At 36.2% G+C, this 20617-nt stretch overlaps 1 protein-coding gene and 1 non-coding gene across 2 annotated transcripts in view; one reads left to right on the top strand and one right to left on the bottom strand.

The window, feature by feature from the left end:
* LOC144642889 (uncharacterized) overlaps nucleotides 1-14519 on the top strand; it is a 32053-nt gene extending 17534 nt beyond the window's left edge. The window contains exons 14-30 of the mRNA XM_078501990.1: nucleotides 148-249; nucleotides 2323-2429; nucleotides 2740-2925; nucleotides 4313-4381; nucleotides 5595-5713; nucleotides 5935-6142; nucleotides 6546-6620; nucleotides 7086-7228; nucleotides 7370-7484; nucleotides 8084-8234; nucleotides 9321-9447; nucleotides 9666-9723; nucleotides 10109-10197; nucleotides 10876-10996; nucleotides 12487-12528; nucleotides 13246-13378; nucleotides 14030-14519. Of these exons, the coding sequence (XP_078358116.1) occupies nucleotides 148-249; nucleotides 2323-2429; nucleotides 2740-2925; nucleotides 4313-4381; nucleotides 5595-5713; nucleotides 5935-6142; nucleotides 6546-6620; nucleotides 7086-7228; nucleotides 7370-7484; nucleotides 8084-8234; nucleotides 9321-9447; nucleotides 9666-9723; nucleotides 10109-10197; nucleotides 10876-10996; nucleotides 12487-12528; nucleotides 13246-13378; nucleotides 14030-14097 (1913 nt within the window). The 3' untranslated portion in view covers nucleotides 14098-14519. The remainder of the gene's footprint in view (nucleotides 1-147; nucleotides 250-2322; nucleotides 2430-2739; nucleotides 2926-4312; nucleotides 4382-5594; nucleotides 5714-5934; nucleotides 6143-6545; nucleotides 6621-7085; nucleotides 7229-7369; nucleotides 7485-8083; nucleotides 8235-9320; nucleotides 9448-9665; nucleotides 9724-10108; nucleotides 10198-10875; nucleotides 10997-12486; nucleotides 12529-13245; nucleotides 13379-14029) is intronic.
* Trnas-gcu (transfer RNA serine (anticodon GCU)) lies at nucleotides 9188-9260 on the bottom strand. Its single transcript has one exon. It is a non-coding gene; the product is annotated as a tRNA-Ser (tRNA).
* Nucleotides 14520-20617: the final 6098 nt, after the last annotated feature.

A 20617-nucleotide genomic window follows, 5' to 3' on the forward strand; every position in this document is an offset into this window, starting at 1 on the left:
TTTGGTGAAGGGGGTATCGGTCGATTTTGTTGGAGCTAAGCATCACACTAGAGTCAAAATACCTATGGCAAGACAATAAAAAGCTGATATGTAACTCTTAGATCACTCCGTCTCACTCGTATGATTTTTTTTTATTTCTATTGGCAGATAACTGTGCTCCTGAAAAGTCACTAGGTTTTCTTTGGACAAGAACGCGAGTGGACGAGGAAATTATAAAACAGTGTTCTCTAATTGACTCTAAATGGACAGGTACCAGACAATCAATAAAGCCTTTTAACGAGTTTTATTATATGGCTACAATAGTACGCGCGCTCTGATTGGCTGCTGAGCGGGCATTATTTTCTTGTAATGACCGGGCATTATGAAAAATTTTCTCGGCTCGGCGGTTTTTATATGGTTTTTAGTGTAGTGTTTATACACTACACTAATGGAGTTAGTTTAGTGGGGAAGCGAATTCCGCTAGGCCAGACGTAAACAGTTAATTGCGCGGTCAAGTGGAACAAGCACGTAGACATACATATGCAAATTAGACTGGAACTGGCTTGTTATTGTCCACGAATGTTCTAGAGCAATGGGTTAAAAAATTCGCGACAAGGCTCGAACGCGCTCTGGGCAATTAATTGAGAGAAAAAAGGTACTCGCAACATAAGTTAAATGTACTTCACCAAAATAAATGATAAAAGACTTACAGCCAGTGTACAACTCCGTAAGATGGTAACAGATTTACGCGAGTAATAACGCAAACAAAATACTTGATGTAAGACTTCTAAGTGGATTCCGGAGATACCGGCAGTAAAATGAGAGGACATTTAAAACTTATAAAGGATACACGTCACGCAAGCTAGCAGTAAGAGATTAATATTTGAGCTCTGGGCAATTAATAGGGAAAAAGGTCATCGCAACATCAGATAAATGTACTGCACCAAAATAAACTGATAAAAAAACTTATAGCCAGTTCCCAACTCTGTGAGATGGCAACAGATTCACGTGAGTAATCGCGCAAGCAGAATGGATTCCGGAGATACCGGAAGTAAAATGAGAGGACATTTAAAACTTGTAAAGGATAAACGTCACACTAGCTAGCCTCTCTCCTCCGCAGAGGCCTCTTTCGTGTTTCGTACGGGCTGGGAAATGGGGAGAGGTGAAAAGTAAGCGCGCGGAGCCTGGAGAGAAACGAAACGAAAGCGCGCGGGGGACACTGTGTTTTCCCCTTCCCCCACTAAAGAAGCCTCTGCGGAGGAGAGAGCTAGCTAGCAGTGAGTGATTAAAATTTGAGCTTGCTGAGACGTCAGCCTGGTAGCAAGTTCATACGGACATAATTATTGAGAATGTCACAAGGCTGACTCTAATTATTTTCCATACAAAAGCTACCTTCTTTAGTCACTGAGGTGATGTGCTTAAGTTTTTTTTTTTAACAAAATTTATATTTGCTAAGTGATGCTATTTAACTAGCTACCTCCTTAAGTCACTGCAAGATCTGATAAACCGTTTTCAATGTGTTGGGGGAAATTCTCTTAGACAGATCACGTTATTAAAGAACGTGGCAGGATGACTCGAATTATTTTCAGTAAGTAAGCTACCTTCATGAGGTGATGTGCTTACGTTTTTTTTAACAAAATCAATAGTTTGATAAGTGATGCCATTAACTACCTCCCTTATTTACTGCAAGATATGAAAAACCGCTGTTAACGTGTTGGGTGAAATTCTTCTTTAGACAGATCATTTCTCAAATAACATGACAGACGTGTCTCGTCTGACAATTCCAGACATACGTACAAGCTCGACTGGTGACAGTCACGTGACAACTCTCTCAAACACTACACTGTCCGTTCGGACCGCTCGTTTGAGTTGTGAGTAAAAGCTACTAGCGCAATTGTGAGAACGACAATAAATACCGACAAAATGTAACTATCTTTTCAACAACTGAAAGAAAAATATTAGCATACCGATACTTCTTTAGTATGAGCGACGAAGAGAGCCACAGAGAGCGAGAGCGAGTTTCACCTCGGTGTTTTTAGATATTTCAGTTTAGAATAGCGCTAAAAGGCCATATAATAAATACCTTATTAACCTCGTCCGTTCGGTCATTACAGGGCAATCTCAGACCTCGGCCTTGATATATTGACCTCGCTATCGCTCGGTAAATACATCAAGGCCTCGGTCTGAGATTCCCATGTAATGACCTCACTCTCGGTTAATAAGTAGTATGTAATTATAATAAGCAGCAGATCTACGAATGTAATTTTAATGTGTCTAGTCATCATAAAATGGTTAATGTATTTATTTTCTTCAAATATATATGCTTGATTTTTCTTTCCGTAGGAGTGTTTGGTAGTAAATGCACTGCTGAACGATACCGCACCGTCTGGCTCCACAAGAATACCTGTGATTGCGAAAAGAAAACGTTGGTAGAGTACTTTAAGAAAAAAGTAAGTTTTTGATCCCCACCCCCACCCCTCACAATTGAAACACCATACATATGCGCCAGCTAAAAATGTAACCAAAATATGATTCCAAACTATATTTGGAAGTGAAATTGCAGCCTTGACTGCCAACGCCTTGAATTTACGACAAATCCCATTTTCAATGTAAATTTTCATACGACGCAATCACAATTAAATACCCAAAGAGCTTCTCAGGTCCTACATTAAATTGCGTCCCAGGCTATAATCAACTATATTTATGTAGCGATCCCTTATTTTTAAAACGCGCATATTTGACAATCTCCTTTTATTTAAGATTGCAGGGGTAAACAAAACCAATTTTATGAATGTATCACAAGATATGGCTACCTCAGCCAGGGCAGGAAATTTCACCAATCCCAAAGCTTTTCACGATATGTTCAAAGATCTCTTTCACATCGTAACAAGGATCCTAACGCCACTCACTCTACAAAATGCCGATTCAGCACTGCAGTACTGTAAGGTACGATCTGTTAGAACAAGAAACTCTTTTAAAACTCAAAAGTGGAGTTCATTTCGAAATGGCACTTTTTTTCTTCGCGCCGACGAAAGTTTCAGCTTCCGAAGAGTATTCGGAATCTATGAAATCGTTGTACGAGGAAGTCCAAAAATTGAGAACCAACCTCCGCCATCTAGGAGTAACTTAGCAACCTGGCAATGTATGCGTGAAGTCCATGAGCTCAACTTTGAGTTAGGTTTGTGCAAAATGATGCTGTACAATCAGGCATATCGAAAAAAAATTCCAATACAAAATTAAAAGGGAGTGTCCAGTATTTAAACAATGTTAAAAATTCCTGCCGAACTTCAGGTTGAGCTCTTTGACGTCACACATACATCGCCAGGCTGTTATTTACTCCAAGATGGCGGCGGCCGGTTCTCGATTTTTGGACTACTTCAAACAAGGATTTCATAGGGTTTGAATATTCTTTGGAAGCTGACCTTTTGGCTACTAACATATCTTGGAATTACCTTTTCGTTGACGTGAAGAAAAAAAGAAACATTTTATTTATTTAACTTTTCCTTTAATGGGCTGAGGGCCTAGCTCGGGAACTACTGATTTTTTTTTATACAACAGCTCATTTAGGATAACTCCTTTTCAATCATTTATTCCTTTATTTCTTGATCCATACACTATGTTAAAGTTTCGAATTCAAGAATTGTTTATAGTTATTCAACTAAGCGACTACTACGGTAAATAAAAATGGTCGGTTAATGTGAGTAATCTCTGGTAAACAAGCAAAACACGCTGGAACGCAAGATTGAGTGTTACAAAGGTTGCTTACAATAATGGTTGTTTGGAAAGCTTTTAGTTGCAGATTTTGAGTGATATTTTAAACTGGGTTTAAAATGGTTACAATGGTGATAGTTACTGGAGCTAATTGATTACGAGAGTGGTCGAAAGGAGAGTTTTGACTGTATTTTTCTACTGTTTATTTGTATTAGAGCAGGTTTCAGTTGAGTGTCTTAAAACCAAACCGTAAGAAATAAATCTTGCCAATGACAAGGAACACTTGCCATTCAGAAAACTAATCAGAACTCGAAGTAATTACATGCAGTCGTCACTAAGCGCGCGAAAACGTTCTTCTAATTGGCTGAGAAAGTGGCGCGATATATTTTAGCGAATCGATGAGCGTAGTAACGTAAAACCAAAGTAAAAGCAAATTATTTTGAACACTCAAGTGAAAGCCGCTCTTATTCCCTGTATTACACTTACGCTCTTTCTAGCGTGCCATAATTCCGAGGCACTGCTGAATTGGAGACACATTGCGTGACAGAAAGCCTCCGTCCGTGCCTTCTCCTTAAAAGATATTTCTAATCAACTAACATCTGCTTTTCCTTTCTCTTCTCAGCACTTCATCCAAACGTTACTTTACAATCCTATATACGGTCAGAAGACTCCGTTTTGTAAGCCTGAATTGGTAAGCTATTTGCACTTTACACTTTACTAGAATACACAAACCTTTAGGTGTCCGGTTGTACATTTCTTTAGTCCACAAATTCATTTTGCTTTTTAACCCTTGCACGTACAAACAAATCCATAGCCCCACTGTCGTACAAGGGGAGGGGGATGGAACCTCTAGCCAGGGTTTCCATTCTGTTAAGGCAGAGCGAAATTATTTTGCACTGTGTAGAAAACTGGAACTTACTCTACATGATGACATAATTATTGCTGGATGTGACGGCATTAAAGCCGCTATATTGGACCCGCCATCTTGGATTTCGCCATTTCCTTAAAATGTTTTTTTTTTAATGTAAAATAAACAAATCGTACAATCTTGTTTTACAAATCTGGAAAAAAAATTCTAAAAAATGACGATTTTTGGCCAGACCTGGCTGACTTTCAAAACTTTGCAAGGGATGAATGAACAGCTGCTGGATGTTTTTGTTGGCTGTGACGTCATATGACGCCACGTTGCGTCATTACAGCTGCCATCTTGGATCCGCCATCGTGGACTAAACCATTTTCTTAGAATGCTTATATGGAATGTATAAATAAAGAAATCGTTAAATTTTGTTTCAAAAAACTGGAAAATGTTGAAAATGACTATCTTTGGCCAGACGTAGTTGACATATCAAAATTTCTGCAAGGGATGAATGGACAGCTGCTGAATTTTTCAGCATTGTAGAGTAAATATGTTTTTCAAAAATTTCGAGGAAACCTCATTGTGTGGCGGAGGTGGCATCCACCCCACACCACCACACACCCCAACCCCTCAGTCAGTTCAAGGGTTAACTGTATGTGCATGAGCAATCTGAAGCATTACATTTGCGATATATATCTTACTTAACTGTTATTTTCTTGATGATTTTTTATTATAAATAATTATTTATTATAAATGTACAATGTGACGAAGATGTTTCGCCGATTTTTTGAAGGGAAGGCCTGTTATTTACATATGTTTTTACCGTGAACGTTACTCACTCTATTTTTCAACTGCACTAGCAATCTCAACTCATGTCATTTCTCGCACAATTTAGAATGAATATTTATATTTTTCACTTGTACTCACTGTACGGGCTCGTGCGATTTTGTAAAACCTTCAAAATTTAGTCGTGTTTATTTATATTTCAAATTTCGATCTTTGGTATCGCAAAGACCCCTAACAAGTGAATGCAATTTTCATTCCTTAGGCAGGCAATCGGAATTTCCTGGTGGGTAAAGCATTGGAATTTCTACGTCAGGCTCCAAAAAATACCACAGCGTACAATATTGGTGCGAATCTACAATTTCCCCCTGTAAGGGATTATAGGTTAGTGATTATAGTTGCATCAATGGTTCCTACCACTGCTTGGGTCACAGCCGAGATGGTTGTGGAAGGGAGGTTTCGGGAGAGTATAAGAAATTGTAAAAGGGTTCGTTCCCCGCACAACAATAACAATAACAATAACAACACCAAAACAAACAAAAAATAAAAACAATAAAGAGAGGAGAACATTGACAGGTTGATACCAGTGTTCATGAATTTCACAGAACGGACACCAGCGTTAAAGACAACTTCAAACCAGTTGCCCCAACATTTACCATAGCGAGGGAACAACTGATTCTTCAGCTAAATACGGCTCCACGTCTACCGACAAATGTGAATTTACCAACGCCAATTATCACCAAAAGTAAGAATAACGAGACTACAAAAAATGAGACGAGCTCAACCAAGAATGAAACTACAGGTAGAAACATGGTAAGTCGAGGTAATTCTGATGCCCTGCATTATTTCAACTTAAATCACAGGCCGGATGAAATATGCAATATCAATAAAGTAGCTCTTTAAGCAATGCCCTCTATTAGCAGGCCTTAGATGACTTTATAATAACCGTCCCAAAAACATGTATAACTGTGATTCACGTTTTTAAGCAAGTACCCTACCAGTGTTCGCAAGGAGGACTAGGATTCAAGCCAAATGCAGACACCTGTACACCTCAATGAAATCAAAAAGTTATCATTTCGATGATTTACCAAAATTTGAACCGCCAATTCATTGAATTGCTGATCTTCATCAGTAAATCAAGTGCTGTACTGTAGAAATTAAACGAACGATTAAATTTTATGATTCTTATTTCTTGACACACGATTTTTTTTTCAAGACCAACGAGCTGACCAATCAGCAAATAAGGGACGCGCTGAGGGCGAACAACTGCACAAAAGTGCAGTTTGATGAGGTAACGAGATTTCACAACTTTCTACTACTAAGCTGTAGTCTTTTTCGAGAATTCGTGTGTTAGAAAAAAAAAATAAAAAAATAACTACGAGTGTATCCAATTATATTTTAATTTGTTTTAGTATATGTAATCACATGATTTTGAGTGAGATTTGAAGTAAATTTGTGTTTGTTATTTTTTTTTCACACGTTTTCGATAATGTGATTCTTTTGTGCTTCTTTACATTAAAAACTCTTTATGATAGTTTGAATCTTGTCTAACTTTTGCCTGTCATTTTGTTTGTCAGAGCTGGATTTTATATTAGATAAATTGCTGCTCGATCATTACTTTTGTTTGTAGCGTGCTTCCGATTAAAGTTAAATTTTTGCCACTTATATGCTAGTGCCAACTATGTTTAAAGTTTAAATTTATTTCAATGCCATGGTATGCTTTCGTACAATGTACATTTTTCTCTTCTATTTTTAGGAAAAGGGTGTCATTGTTTACAGTCAGGAAATGTCAAAGGAATCTTTAAAGCACGAGGAAATCCAAAGCAACATGGAGCTTGTGCTGATTTGTATTTCTATATCAGCAGTTATTCTGGCTCTCATACTACTGACAGCATTGAGGTAAAAAAAGAAGCAAATTTTTCACAGCAAAACACATAGCAAAGCATACAGCAAAATCTTCACTTTGCCTTATAATTATACTCACATTCTGTAATATAAAATTGAGTCACAAGGTCAAAATGTGTTTGATTTCATCTACAGGCTTAAAAGGTCAGAGAGACTGTTTATACACAAGAGCCTTCTCTTGTCCCTTTGTATTGGAAATCTTGTATTTGTTCTGGACAAAAAGTTGTTTGGTTCAAGACAGAATAATGTGGTGAGTACAAAAGTTGTTAAATTGTTTGTGTGAACAAATAACATGTTAGCACTTTTGATTAAAATTAGGCTTGTCCAGATCAGTATTTAATGAAAGAGCATGAAGCTATAATATGGCTTCATGCTATTGGTCGAAGAGCTTAAGTATATTAAGTTTTTTTTTAGAATAAGGCTCTTCGAATGTCAAAATTTCACCACTGACTAAAGCACAAAATAAATGTACTATTTTGCCCCGGCATAACAAGGTTAGAAAACCTTGACTTCCTGTCTACAAACAATCGGGGAATCTCCAAGGCCATGCTTAACCTGTATTTGATGTATTTTTTTGGTAGCATTTCGATGTTGCTTAACAGCTGATCGCGCCATGTTGGCATTACAACTTTCTGTACCTGCGTTTTAATGCAAAAAATGGTAACTTAACTGATGTTTTAACGGAGGATTTTAAAAAACGATCCGTTATACTCCGATAGCAAACGGGAGATGTAATGACTCAAAAGACAAAAAAAAAGAATCGTAAATTCTTCTTTAAGTAATTTCGTCTACTAGTGTACATCAGTTCTTCCTTATTGACTTGCTCGTATTATACGTTTGAGTTTTCAGGCCCTCTGCTTCGCTGTGACAGTCGTTCAGTTTTTCTTCCAAACGGCCTTGTTCACATGGATGCTTGTCGAAGGAATAAATCTCTACATCAAGTTGGTTAAAGTTTTCTCGGTGAAAAAGCAATATGTGACATATGTGGCGATAGGATGGGGTAAGTATAGATCGAATCGTTGCTACTGGAGCAGGGAGCAGGGATGGCGCAGTGGTGAGAGCGCTCGTCTCCCACCAATGTGGTCCGGGTTGGATTCCGGCCTGGTACCATATGTGGGTCGAGTTTGTTGTTGGTTCTCGTCCTTGCTCCGAGGGTTTTTCTCCGGGTTCTCCGGTTTTCCTCCCTTCACATAAACCAACACTTCTAAATTCCAATTCGATCGGGAATCCGAGGGCCACAGGTTTATCAGTCGAAGACTGTTACGTGCAATCCTCGTAAAACAAAGTTGATTTTTTTTTATCTCTGCCTCCGCGTACCAGACAGCGACAACACTCCCGCAATAAAAAAAATTCAGCAAATACGGTTTTGCAAGTAGAGGACATTTCAAGTCTCCTTCTAGCAGTAAAACTACGTTTTCCTGGCTGCTAATGTGCGATCCCATAAAAATAACTTAAATAACTGTTGAAACCATTGAAAACATATCATTGCTTATCTAAAATAGGACAGGTACGAATAAAGTTCATGTCTCGTGAGGTAAAACTTTTCACGTGTATCTGTCTTCTGCTTGGAAAACGTGTGTAGTTTGATCAGTTTTGTTAGGCCTAAAACGAACCTGGAAATATGGTAACTGTTTCTGTTAGAACGTGTTTTGCCTTAATGATAATGAATTTATATAGCGCATTTTTCATATATATATATATATATATATATATATATGTTCAAATGCGCTGTACACATACTGTAATTTACTACACAATGCCAGACCACAACACCGGGAGCTTCGTGCCCTACTCTTTGCGAATAGTGTGCGGGTTCTTTAACGTCCCCTGTGATAAGAAGACGGGACCTACGGTTTATCGTCTTTTTCCGAGAGGACTAGAATGTCTAACCATTTGCAGATGTAATTACAAAGGCAGCACATTCTCCTCAGTTATTTTAAGACCCTGAGTGTTGGTCCGGTCTGGGGTTCGAACCCACGACCTCCCGCATAGCAGTCCGGCGCTCTACCAACTGAGCTAACCAGGCGGCAAAGAATATGTGAGAAATTTACAGTCTCGCGCTCTTTCTGCGTTCCTCTTTCCGTAGGAATTCCAACAGTCATAGTGGGTTTAATAGCAGCTATAAAACCGTCTACGTTTGATATGGGAAAAACTCAGTACAAAGACATCACATGTGGTTCATTAAAACTCACGGCTGAAGTACAGCGAAACAGGTATGACTGATTTTGTTTCTTCATAACCAGAACAACGACCACCGTTTTGAGTTTGGAACCTTTGTACCCTAGTACCCCTAAAAATGCTAGTGAAGTAAAAATCCAAGGACAAAAGAAATTTAATAGATACAATGCGTAATCACAATCATAGTGTCAATCAAGTTACTAGTAATTGTAACGGCATGGTGCATGACACTGGTCTTCTTGTTCTTTGATAGATGCTGGATTAACGGAAGTTTGTGGATATACAAAGGGCCCATCTTAGTCATACTTGTGGTATGTGGTCTGAACAGTTTGTAAACTGCCTTTATCAAACTCATTTACAATTCATCAAGCTAAGACAAACGAAAACAGAACCGTGAAGTTCGTAAAAAATACTCCATTGAGCGTATTTTCAACTCTCTTCTCGGTTTTCTGAAAATATGTTGAAAACTCTAGTTGTTTCGACGTACATCAAAATAAAGCAATACATACAGCACCGTACAAGAGCGGCTAATTAATGTATTGAGCTCCCTCTTCTATGGATTTTCCTACAAGATACGTCAAAACCATATTCTTACAGTACATGTGCATAACCTTGAGCCATCTCTAAAACATTAAATTGTTTTTCAATATGTATCAGCAAAACAAAAGTAACACATTTAAAATCTTTTCTTCCCAGGCAAATCTGGTGTTGTTTACGATTCTTCTTCGCGTTATCTTCGGAAAAATATCTTCCAAGTACGGCAAAGATCACGTGAAAATCTCGAAGTAAGGAAGGTTGTCAGGTTTTAAAATTTTTAACATAATCTAACGCGGCACAAAGATATTAGAGTCTTAGATGAATAACTACAATTAAATGAGAAATTTCAAGTAAAGACCGTCGACTGACTTGATTGACTGTTGTGTTCCTTTGTTTCAAACTTTATCTATTGCTTCATAATATAAGAAAAGATAAGATAAGATTTTATTTACCTCTCCCAAAATGGTTTTTCAGGGCAAATTACAATAAAATGTTAAAAATGTACAGCTAAAAAATAAAATCATTCTAAATATTAAAAAGGGTTTCGTTTAAAAGGGTTCTATGTTTCAATAAAATTCTTCCAAGCGCGACGTTTTATAGCATCCTTAAAAATTCTCAAACTATTAACGTATGTTAGGGTATGACAGGACATTTATAAAATAACACTCATTCATAATAATTTGTAAGGAATTTCAACATGTAAGGAATATGTAGCGTATACATTTTTTGTTTCGAAATTCAAACTTGTTATTACACCGGCCGCATACGCTGGTTTTAATGGTTTAAAGATGACTTTTCTGTTGCCCCTGTTAGTTTGCGAAGATCACAGAGGACCCGAGATTTTAATTATGGTTTGAAATGCATTTGGTTAATTTTAATGCTCTATAAAGTAGAAAGACGGCCTCTTGTATTTTTACACTTTTCAGGAAAGGCCTGAGGAGCATTGTCGCCCTTCTTCCCTTGCTGGGTGTCACGTGGTTGGTGGGATTTTTCATCGAGTTTCATATTGTTGTGGGATATGTGTTTATTTTGCTAAACTCTACACAGGTTTGTAGTTTGATCAAAATAGATTCTCGGTAAACTGGATATGTGCCACTTATATCTTTAAACACGATTTATAAATCCGACTCAAACATACATTTCACTGTAGGGTAGTGTATCGGTTATGTAGGATCATCTGAGCACACATAAGTAAGGAAAACCCCACATCCTAAAAATAAAATAAAAATAAAAAGGTCGCAGTAGAGTTTTCATTTACTGGTTATAGAAATAACAATTAAAAAAAGCAACGAATAAATAGCAATTTACTTTAGATTCATTAAAACTTAATGACTAAAAGATAGTTTAAAGGGTATTGCAAATGTTGTCCTTGTTTCATCAAAATTTAAACGCGCACGTGTTAATATACGCATGGCTGTATAGTATATGTTTGGTAATGAACTTGAGATACCTGAAAACAATATATACCATTATTAAATTTGCAGCCACGGATATTGCATTTCTAGCATTCTGATTGGTTCACTCAATCCCGGTTGTCAGCTCGTATACCTTAGTTTGACCTTATTTGGAAAATGATTGCGTTACTTTTGCCAAGCTAAAATTTTTCTACGGGAAGCGACAGTTCCATCGGAAAAATGGTTGAAAACCAGCAAATTTGGCGAACTTTATGAACAAGAAATAATCAGCGGTGCCTACCACAACCACAGAAATGCCATAGTAAAATTAACTACGCAAAACAAAAGGATTGATGCGAAAAGTTTAATTAATAACACTTGTAAACACACAACAAGAGCGAGTCAATAAAGTAGAAAAGCAGCAAATAATTTACGAAAGAACGGCAAACTGACACAGTTTCATTCAGTGTACGTCATAAAACTAGGCTCAGCACTTCCGTAAAGTTTGTTACCTTTCAATCTTGGTTTTGTCCTTTTATACTTCAACAAACCTGTTCCACTTTAAGCTGAATTTCGCTTCAAATAATATAGCAGTCTTGATGACAGCCGTGGAGCCGTAAAGAAGTACAATGTAAACACTTGCTTCGTTCGACTTGCACAAGACTTGTAGTTTCCAGAAAAGCTTTTGCTTCGGATCTTCTCGTAAATCTTAACTGTTGTCACAATTTCCAGGATATTTAGACGACTTTAGAGGGGATTGTTCGAGGAAAATCTTGGAAAGAAAACTCTCTGGCTCGCTTTCCTCGTATGTTTCATTCAACTCAAGAAGTGAACAGCGCGCCAGAAATTTTCGCGCCTCCTCATACTATCACTTCGTTTACATCAAAATGAAATGTCCAGTCGATTTAAACTTGAGAAGAATTTAATAAAACAATTATTCCATTCGCCCTTGTTGGATACGAGTCGTTATAGCCAACTCGGCGCTTCGCGCCTCGTTGGCTATTTACCACCTCGTATCCAACGCGGGCTCATGGAATAATTGTTAAATATAAACAACATTTCTCATTCATGTAAACACTTACTTTACTAACTTGCTGGTTTTGTTTTTATTTTTTTATTTTTTTGTTTTTTTCATTTTTGCAGGGAATCGTGTTTTTCATCTTTCACTGTGTTCTCGATGACCAGGTAAAAATATCAAGGAAATCATCTTTTCTATAATTGCAATCAAAAACGCGTTAAACCCTATTCACACCGGGCCTTTTTAAACCTTCTGTGTCGGCTTCAGAAGCCTCCCTCTGTAACTCAAAACCGTTGAATCTGTGGTTGCCAAATTCACAAACCAATCCTGTAAAGTATAGATGCCTTGTTGTCATTATTTCGAAATACTTTGTCATTTGCAACGTCATTTGTTTGATTTTATTGGCAGAAAAAGTATTTCATGAATATTTCCAACATGAGTGAATGTAAAACTACAAACCCAAAACACAACGTGGCTTTTAAGGTTTTGTGTGTGATTATTATTAGCAACAATAATTACGAATCATGGAGTAGACGCCATCCTGGATCTTCCACTTTGAACTTATTTAAATGTATCTATTTCATTTGATACTCTTAAGAATAACTGTCAACCTATAGTTCCAAAATGAATCAAGGCTTCTCCAAACTACGCGCGAAATATAAAACAACAATTCACGATATTAAAATATAAAAATGTTTAAAACAGATCTAAAAATATAAAACGATACTCTTCTGCGGTCTCTGACGAAGACCGCAGAAGGCGATCGAAAATTTAGAGTATCGTTTTTTATTTTTAGATCTGTTTTAAACATTTTTATTTTTTAAGCTATGACTACAGATCGCTCCAGCAGTTTTAATTCACGATATACTTGTATTTGTAATTAGGTTCAAGAGGCTGTTCGGAAATTGTTTGTCAAAAAACAAGCAGGTTCTAGGACAAGAGCGACACCAGCATCTAATCCGAATACGACACCTATCATGGAAAGGAACTCAAGAGTTAACATATATCAGATTTCTGGTACGTGTGGAAATTTCATAAAGGCATATTTCCTTCAGCTTCATTACTCTGAACAAAACTCATCGTCGGTGTAAGAACTTGTAAAATTCAACAGTGTCGAAAAAAAAGAATGTGCAAGGCAGCAAAAAACAGACGGCTGTACACAGGCTAAGAAAAATGTAGAGCATGATGTAGACAATAGCTTGAAAACAAAGAACAAATTTCACAAGTTCTTAAACCGAGGTCAACCCATAAATAATTTTAAAAATTAAGCGCAATTGCAAGAAGCCAAGATAACATAATTGAATCTCCCATTATCAAATTGCAATTTAACTCAGTTTTTTTGAAACCCTTGAAGGAAAAATACATGATAATAAAGGAACAGTGATACAGTCGGGAAAATGAAAATGTTTGTGGTGTATGTAGGGGGAGGGGGGGGGGGGGGCGGACGGACGGACGGACGGAGAGAGAGGGATAGAGAGGTATCACTCGATCGATCAATCGTTTGCTTGCTGGCTTATATACTGTCTGGATTGCTGTATGCGTAATGCTCTGCAGTAAATTTCTGCTATAGATTTACCTACTTAAATACCAGATTGATTTATATTCTTAAATATATAGAATAATAGAAGTTGTAATAAAAAATTTTTCGTATGTTTTCACTCCTTACAGAAGTTGAAAAGGAGACGACTAATGCGACGATAAAAAATGGCACTCAGCATACTGAGTCTTCATTATAGAATGAAATACGTAATATATAATATATAAAAATAGACAATTAACGACTGGATACTTTATAGTATGTCGAACAAATACCTTAGAAAGGTTGAAATACGACATCAACTCAAACAATTACATTGATTGTAGACCTTACTGCACGCTTACAAAAGCAATGATGTCTTTGAAAATGAAGAAGCATTAGTCGGAGAAGTTGGTAATCATGATATACAAAATGAAATCGTTTGCTCAACAAATGCTCAGTTATGTGAATCGAATAGCATACCGTAAAGACCCTCCCTCCCCAGGATGTAACAAACACAAGAAAATAAAGTAGCGAGCTTTCAAAAGACGACCAGGGTTCTAAACAAAATATATTAAAATCAAACTTCTTAAAACTTACACTGAAGGGACTTAAAAAGTGTCGATAAAATGAAGGTATCTACATTACAGAGGTAGAGTTATATGATTTTGGTCTCTTTGGGACATAGTTCATTGGCCTTAATGTAGAAGTGTCTGTATTATATTGGTTCGACAGTGTAGTCTGTTTGATGTGATGTGATATCGTTTGAAGAAGAGCTCCTTTTACGTGCACTATATTAAAACCTCATTATTCTGTTACGTTGGTTCGCCCCTGGAAAAATTCTCCGAAAGTAGCGACGGGTAAAGGCTGCTAAATCAGAGGGTCATATTTGATCGGACCTTAGTGCTTTATCCACGACACTTCACCTGCCTCGGATAAACAAACAAACAAACTCGCTTTGCTTAGACGTAATGTGCAAAGATGTAATGTGAAAGTCAAAAGCTTAATGGTACGTAAGTACATATTGTAATTAGGCCGCTGTCGGTAGCGCTTGTAACAATAAACGGGGTTCACTAGTACTGGAGGTCTTAAACTCCATTTCCGTTAAGATTACTTTATTAAAGAAAAGGATCCTTTTATTATTATATGAAGGTGGCAACTGATGCAAGGTAGCGCTTTTCTTTTAAGCGATGTATACGAAGCTTTTTTTTTTTTTTATCAAATATTGACGTCATGAAAGCAAAGTACAATGTAACGTAGGCACAACGTTCCCATGTAATGTTATTGCAGTGGCTTGATTCGAGCTCAGTGTTTATGACCGTCGATGTGATCAATTAAAAAGACATAAAATAACTAACTGCCTGTGTTTTTTTTTGGTACAGAAGTTGTTGGTTCTTTTCTAATTAATTTTTTAGGTTGTGGTAAATTCAACCCTTGTCAGTGGTCGATATAAGCGCCCGTTCGGGTTAATCAAAAATCCTTAAAACTCAACAAAAATGAATGATCCGATCAAGCGAAATGTGGTATAAGTATAATTTTATGAAAGTCTTGTAACACGCAACGAATGAGCGAAATCTATCTTTTAAGGTGATTCCACGGAATTGCATTGCGCATCCTTGCTGCGCATACGTTTTTGCGTCAATTAGCGCGCGCACGAGCGCGCGCGCACTCAGAACACTACGAGATTCCCTTCAGCCTACGCTCGGTAGGGAAAGAAATGGTCGTTTTCTCTTAAACGAGCACGGTGACCCCCATTTTTTAATGCATTAATTTAAATATCATACGGTTGTCTACAATATAACGCGATTTAAAGAAAAGTTTAAAATTCTACATTGAGTTATTTTAATTTTAATGCCGTAAAAAATACGTTTTTAGGTAGTGCCGTTAACGTGCGCACAAAGCAAAATCTTTAATTTATTTCGTTATTTTAATTCCTGTACAATAAGAATAGTTTTTAATATAAGATCAAAGTCTATTTTGTTGAAATAGACTAATTCTTTAATGCAAAAATGATTTTTTTCTAGAAACAATAGTTCCCCATTCGAATTACTAGGGTTCCTAATATCTACCTCGCGGGTCGTATATTTACTATAATGCCCATCAATTTTACACAAAAACTAGCGCGGTGACCCCCATTTTTTATTTCATTTTTTTAATGCTCATAACATAATTGTAACCTGGACCAAGTTTCAGAAAATTTTTAATAATCCTTATATTTCAGTGGAATCACCTTAAGCCAGATCGACCAAACCGGTATTAGAGACACAGCCTCATAAGTTCCCTATGTGCAGGAACTCATTTCATTCTTTTGGACCTGGAGTGGTGGCATATTCCCCCCAAATCGCCCAAAATGTTTATTTTAAGTTACAAACGAGCAGTTTGTTATGGATCTGGAGTGAAAATAAGGCTTAATCTACGTGGTGGCAGTATATCGCTAGGGCCAGATAATCTTCACTTTAGAGGGTCGGCTCTATATGTGGATTGGGTTTCTCCCTGCCGACACCCATTATTATTATTATTATTATTATTATTATTATTATTATTATTATTATTATTTTATTATTATTATTATTATTATTATTATTATTATTATTATTATTATTATTATTATTATTATTATTATTATTATTATTATGTTCTTTACGTAATGTTTGCTTAAAGTCCTTAGCGCCGAGACCAAACCATGGTCCTGGGGCACTAAAGGGTAGCCAGTTTTTAGGTTGACAACACCCTCCTCAAAATATGCGCTGTACCCAGCAAGGTTATCTTCTGTAGTTATCTTCGTGACATCCTCATTTTCTGTAACTGTTTCCGGTTCATGGTCATACTTTTCTGATATTTCTATATTATAGTTGTGACAGACTTTCCAATGTATATACGCGGCTGCTTTATCGTGTCGGTGGATATATTCTGTTTTCGCAAAATCAGGGCAGCCAGATTGTTTCGTCGTAGTTGTTACACATCCGGCATAGGGGGCTAGTACCGTCTTTGATAATTTTGGCGTGGTATGATCTGGTAGCTAGGCTTTGGTCTTGGGCTGCGATTATGAATCCTTCTGTTTCTGCCTTCAGTCCACTGCTTTTCAGCCACTGGTTGGTTTTGTGGTGGTCGACATCTGCTTCCTTTATTCTTTTTGGGTATCTCCTATGGAGAGCTTTGTCCTCCCACTGCTTTGTTAATTTTTCTTATTATTCTTATTATTATTCTTATTCTTATTATTGTTATTATTATTATTATTATTATTATTATTATTACTATTATTTTCTCCTTTTATTGCAATAAAGTTGTTATAAATAAATAAAAAGTTACATAAACAAGATATAAACTAAATAAAATTAAATAAATAATTAAATAAGTACCATTAAATAATTCTACGTCTTGAATATTACACCTTTCTGTATAAAATTTGTCATGAAGTATCTCTCATTGACGCTTCATAACCCAACATTTTTGTTTTTGATGAAAATCTTTCAAGAGCCGAGAGATTTGCAATTCTGTGCAACGTGCCCATACATTGCGATGTAAATAATTTAATAAATAATTAAATAAGTACCATTAAATAATTCTACGGCTTGAATATCACACCTTTCAATCCCAAATTTCGCCTGAAGTATCTCTGTTTGACTCTTAAAAACCCTACGTTTTTGTTTTTAATGAAAATCTTTCAATAGCCGAGAAACTTGCAATTCTGTGCAACGTGCCCATACATTGCTCTGTAATTATTACACAAACAAGATATAAAATAAATAAAATTAAATAATTAAGTAGGATTAAATAATTCTACGGCTCGAATATTACACCTTTCAGTCTAAAATTTGGCATGAAGTATCTCTGTCTGACTCTTTATAACCCTACATTTTTGGTTTTGATGAAAATCTTTCATGAGCCGAGACATTTGCAATTCAGTGAAACGTGCCCATACATTGCTCTGTAAAAATTAAATAAATGCCATTAAATATTTCTACGGCTCGAATATTGCACCTTTCAGTCTAAAATTTGGCATCAAGTATCTCTGTCGGACTCTTTATAACCCTACATTTTTGGTTTTGATGAAAATCTTTTATGAGCCGAGAAATTTGCAATTCAGTGCAACGTGCCCATACATTGCTCTGTAAAAAATTAAATAAATAATTAAATAAATGCCATTAAATAATTCTACGGCTCGAATATTGCACCTTTCAGTCTAAAATTTGGCATGAAGTATTTTTGTTTGACTTTCAATAACCCTACGTTTTTATCTTTGATGAAAATCTTTCAAGTGCCGAGAAATTTGCAATTCTGTGTAACGTGCCCATACATGGCTCTGTAATTAATAATGAAATAAGTACCATTAAATAATTCTACGGCTTGAATATTACACCTTTCAGTCTAAAATTTGGCATGAAGTATGTCTGTTTGACTCTTAATAACCCTACGTTTTAGTTTTTGATAAAAATATTTCAAGAATTGAGAAATTTGCGACTCTGTGATGTACCTATACATTGCTCTGTAATTATGTAAATTATCTCTGTGATTAAATAATTATCGCTCGAATGAATGTATGACTCTTAATAACCCTACATGTTTGTTTTTGGTGTGGATATTTCAAGAGTCAAGAAATTAGCAATTCTGTGCAACGTGCCCATTCATTGCTCTGTAACTGCATATATTTAAATCATTCGCTACGCTTGAATATTATCGCGACATGCAGAGCAGAAATTTGGTGGAAATTATCTCTGTACGACCAGCTAAAACAAAGCGATTTTTTAGGGTTTTGCCTACTCATAACCGAGCAATTAAACATTTTTTTTTAAAGCGCGTCCAAATATAATATTAAAATATACAAAAAAAATACTATGTACCATACAAAGTTACGATAGCTCAGTTGGTAGAGAACACTTCTACAGAAGTTGTTTATGCCTTGGTCGTTGGTTCAAATCCAAACGGAAGCTATAATTATTCTTTTTTCTCAGTTTTTTTTAAAGTCAGTGTGCCGTTTTATTTAAAATTTAAAGGTTGAACAAATGCAACAGTAAATTTTGATATTTCAGTATGTTGAGATCGAACGCCGGCTATTTCAGTGCGACTTCAACCGCTGAGGTCAATATAATTGGAACGCTTGTAGTGTAGAAAAAACACCACCGAGAAATCAAGCTGTTATGCCCCAAGTGAAACTAATTTTTTGCATATATATAAATCATTCGCTCCCCTTCAATATTAACGAAAATTGGTAGACATTATTTCTGTATGACTGGCTAAAATAGAGGCATTCGTTTAAAGCAATTTGTTTACTCATAGCTGAACAATAAACGATTTTGTAAAGCGTGTCCAAATATAATATATAAATAATCAAAAAAATATTCTGTACCGTACAGAGTTACAATGGCTCAGTTGGAAGAGAGTAGTTCCACAGTAGTTATGCTGTACGTCCCGGTCGTTGGTTCAAATCTGGACGGAACCATTTTTTTCTTTTTCCTTTTTTTTTTCATTACGAGTAAAAGTCTCGCTTGCTCTTTTGGGCGAAAAAAAACCTTTAAATTATCTCGAGCGTGTACGAGCAAACGTCTTGCTTATATATTTTCTTAAAACTTGCTAACAGTTTTTTTAATTGGCAAGAGTTCAATTTATTAATCTTGAGTGTGTGCGGGCACATCTCATTGCTTAAATTGTTGGTTAAATGCATCAAAAATTTAACTTACTTTTATTGTTTACATTGAGTTGTTTCTTTTGAGGGAGTAAGGGGTCGCTATGCGAGCGAAATTCTCGTTCGTATATCTTTATCTTAATCAGTTTGCTGGGAAAAAAGCCAACTGTGTGCGTCCAGCAAAAATTCTACACAATACAATTCCTTTGCGTGACTAGGAAGCTAGGAGTTACGTTGTTTGATATATAAGTGGTGTAGGGCCACTGTCGTGCATGTTTAGAAAGTTAAAGAAAATCGTACCTTTCAAAATATTAGCGAGATTTCTTAAAAGTATTGGCGAAATTAAAAATTTGAAAAAAAACATACTTTTAAATTTCAAAGACTTGTTTCGGACACTCTGTATCCATTATCAGTTTGAAGATGTTTCTTTCAAAATATGACATTTACACGGGTACACCTCTCATTGACATGGTCAAAGAGGATATCCCGCTCCGTATTGTCTCCATGATCGAGCTACTACAGAGTTTGGTATTAGGGTAGCGTATTCTCTGCAATTAATGTGTCAGTCAGGGCGAGGGTCTAATGTGCTTGACACTCCTCGAAGAAGTAGTACTGCTCTACTCTTCCTCTTTCATGGATGCGGCGTTCATGGTGTTTTTTAACTTCATGTAAACGGATGATCTCGGAGAGTCGATAACAGTGAAATAAAGTTTTAATGTTATAACCGACCACGAAAATCGAAAAAATGATTGTCATTATCTTGTTTGTGCGGTTGCCCCTAGATAATTTAATAAATAATTAAATAAGTATCATTAAATAATTCTACGTCTTGAATATTACACCTTTCAATCCAAAATTTAGCATGAAGTATATCTGTTTGACTCTTTAAAACCATAGGTTTTTGTTTTTGATGAAAATCTTTCGAGAGCCGAGAAATTAGCAATTCTGTTCAACGGGCCCATACATTGCTGTGTAAAATTAAATAATTAAGTACGATTAAATAATTCTACGGCTGGATATTTTCAAATACACATATAATACGTACAATACGTAAAATTACAATTCGTGTTTGCAGTAGAATCGAGTAGAACTTCAGCAACCCAATTTTATTCATTGC

Source organism: Oculina patagonica, chromosome 2 (assembly GCF_052425735.1).
Source record: "Oculina patagonica isolate OP01 chromosome 2, crgOcupat, whole genome shotgun sequence".
In the NCBI taxonomy this organism is placed as follows: domain Eukaryota; kingdom Metazoa; phylum Cnidaria; class Anthozoa; order Scleractinia; family Oculinidae; genus Oculina; species Oculina patagonica.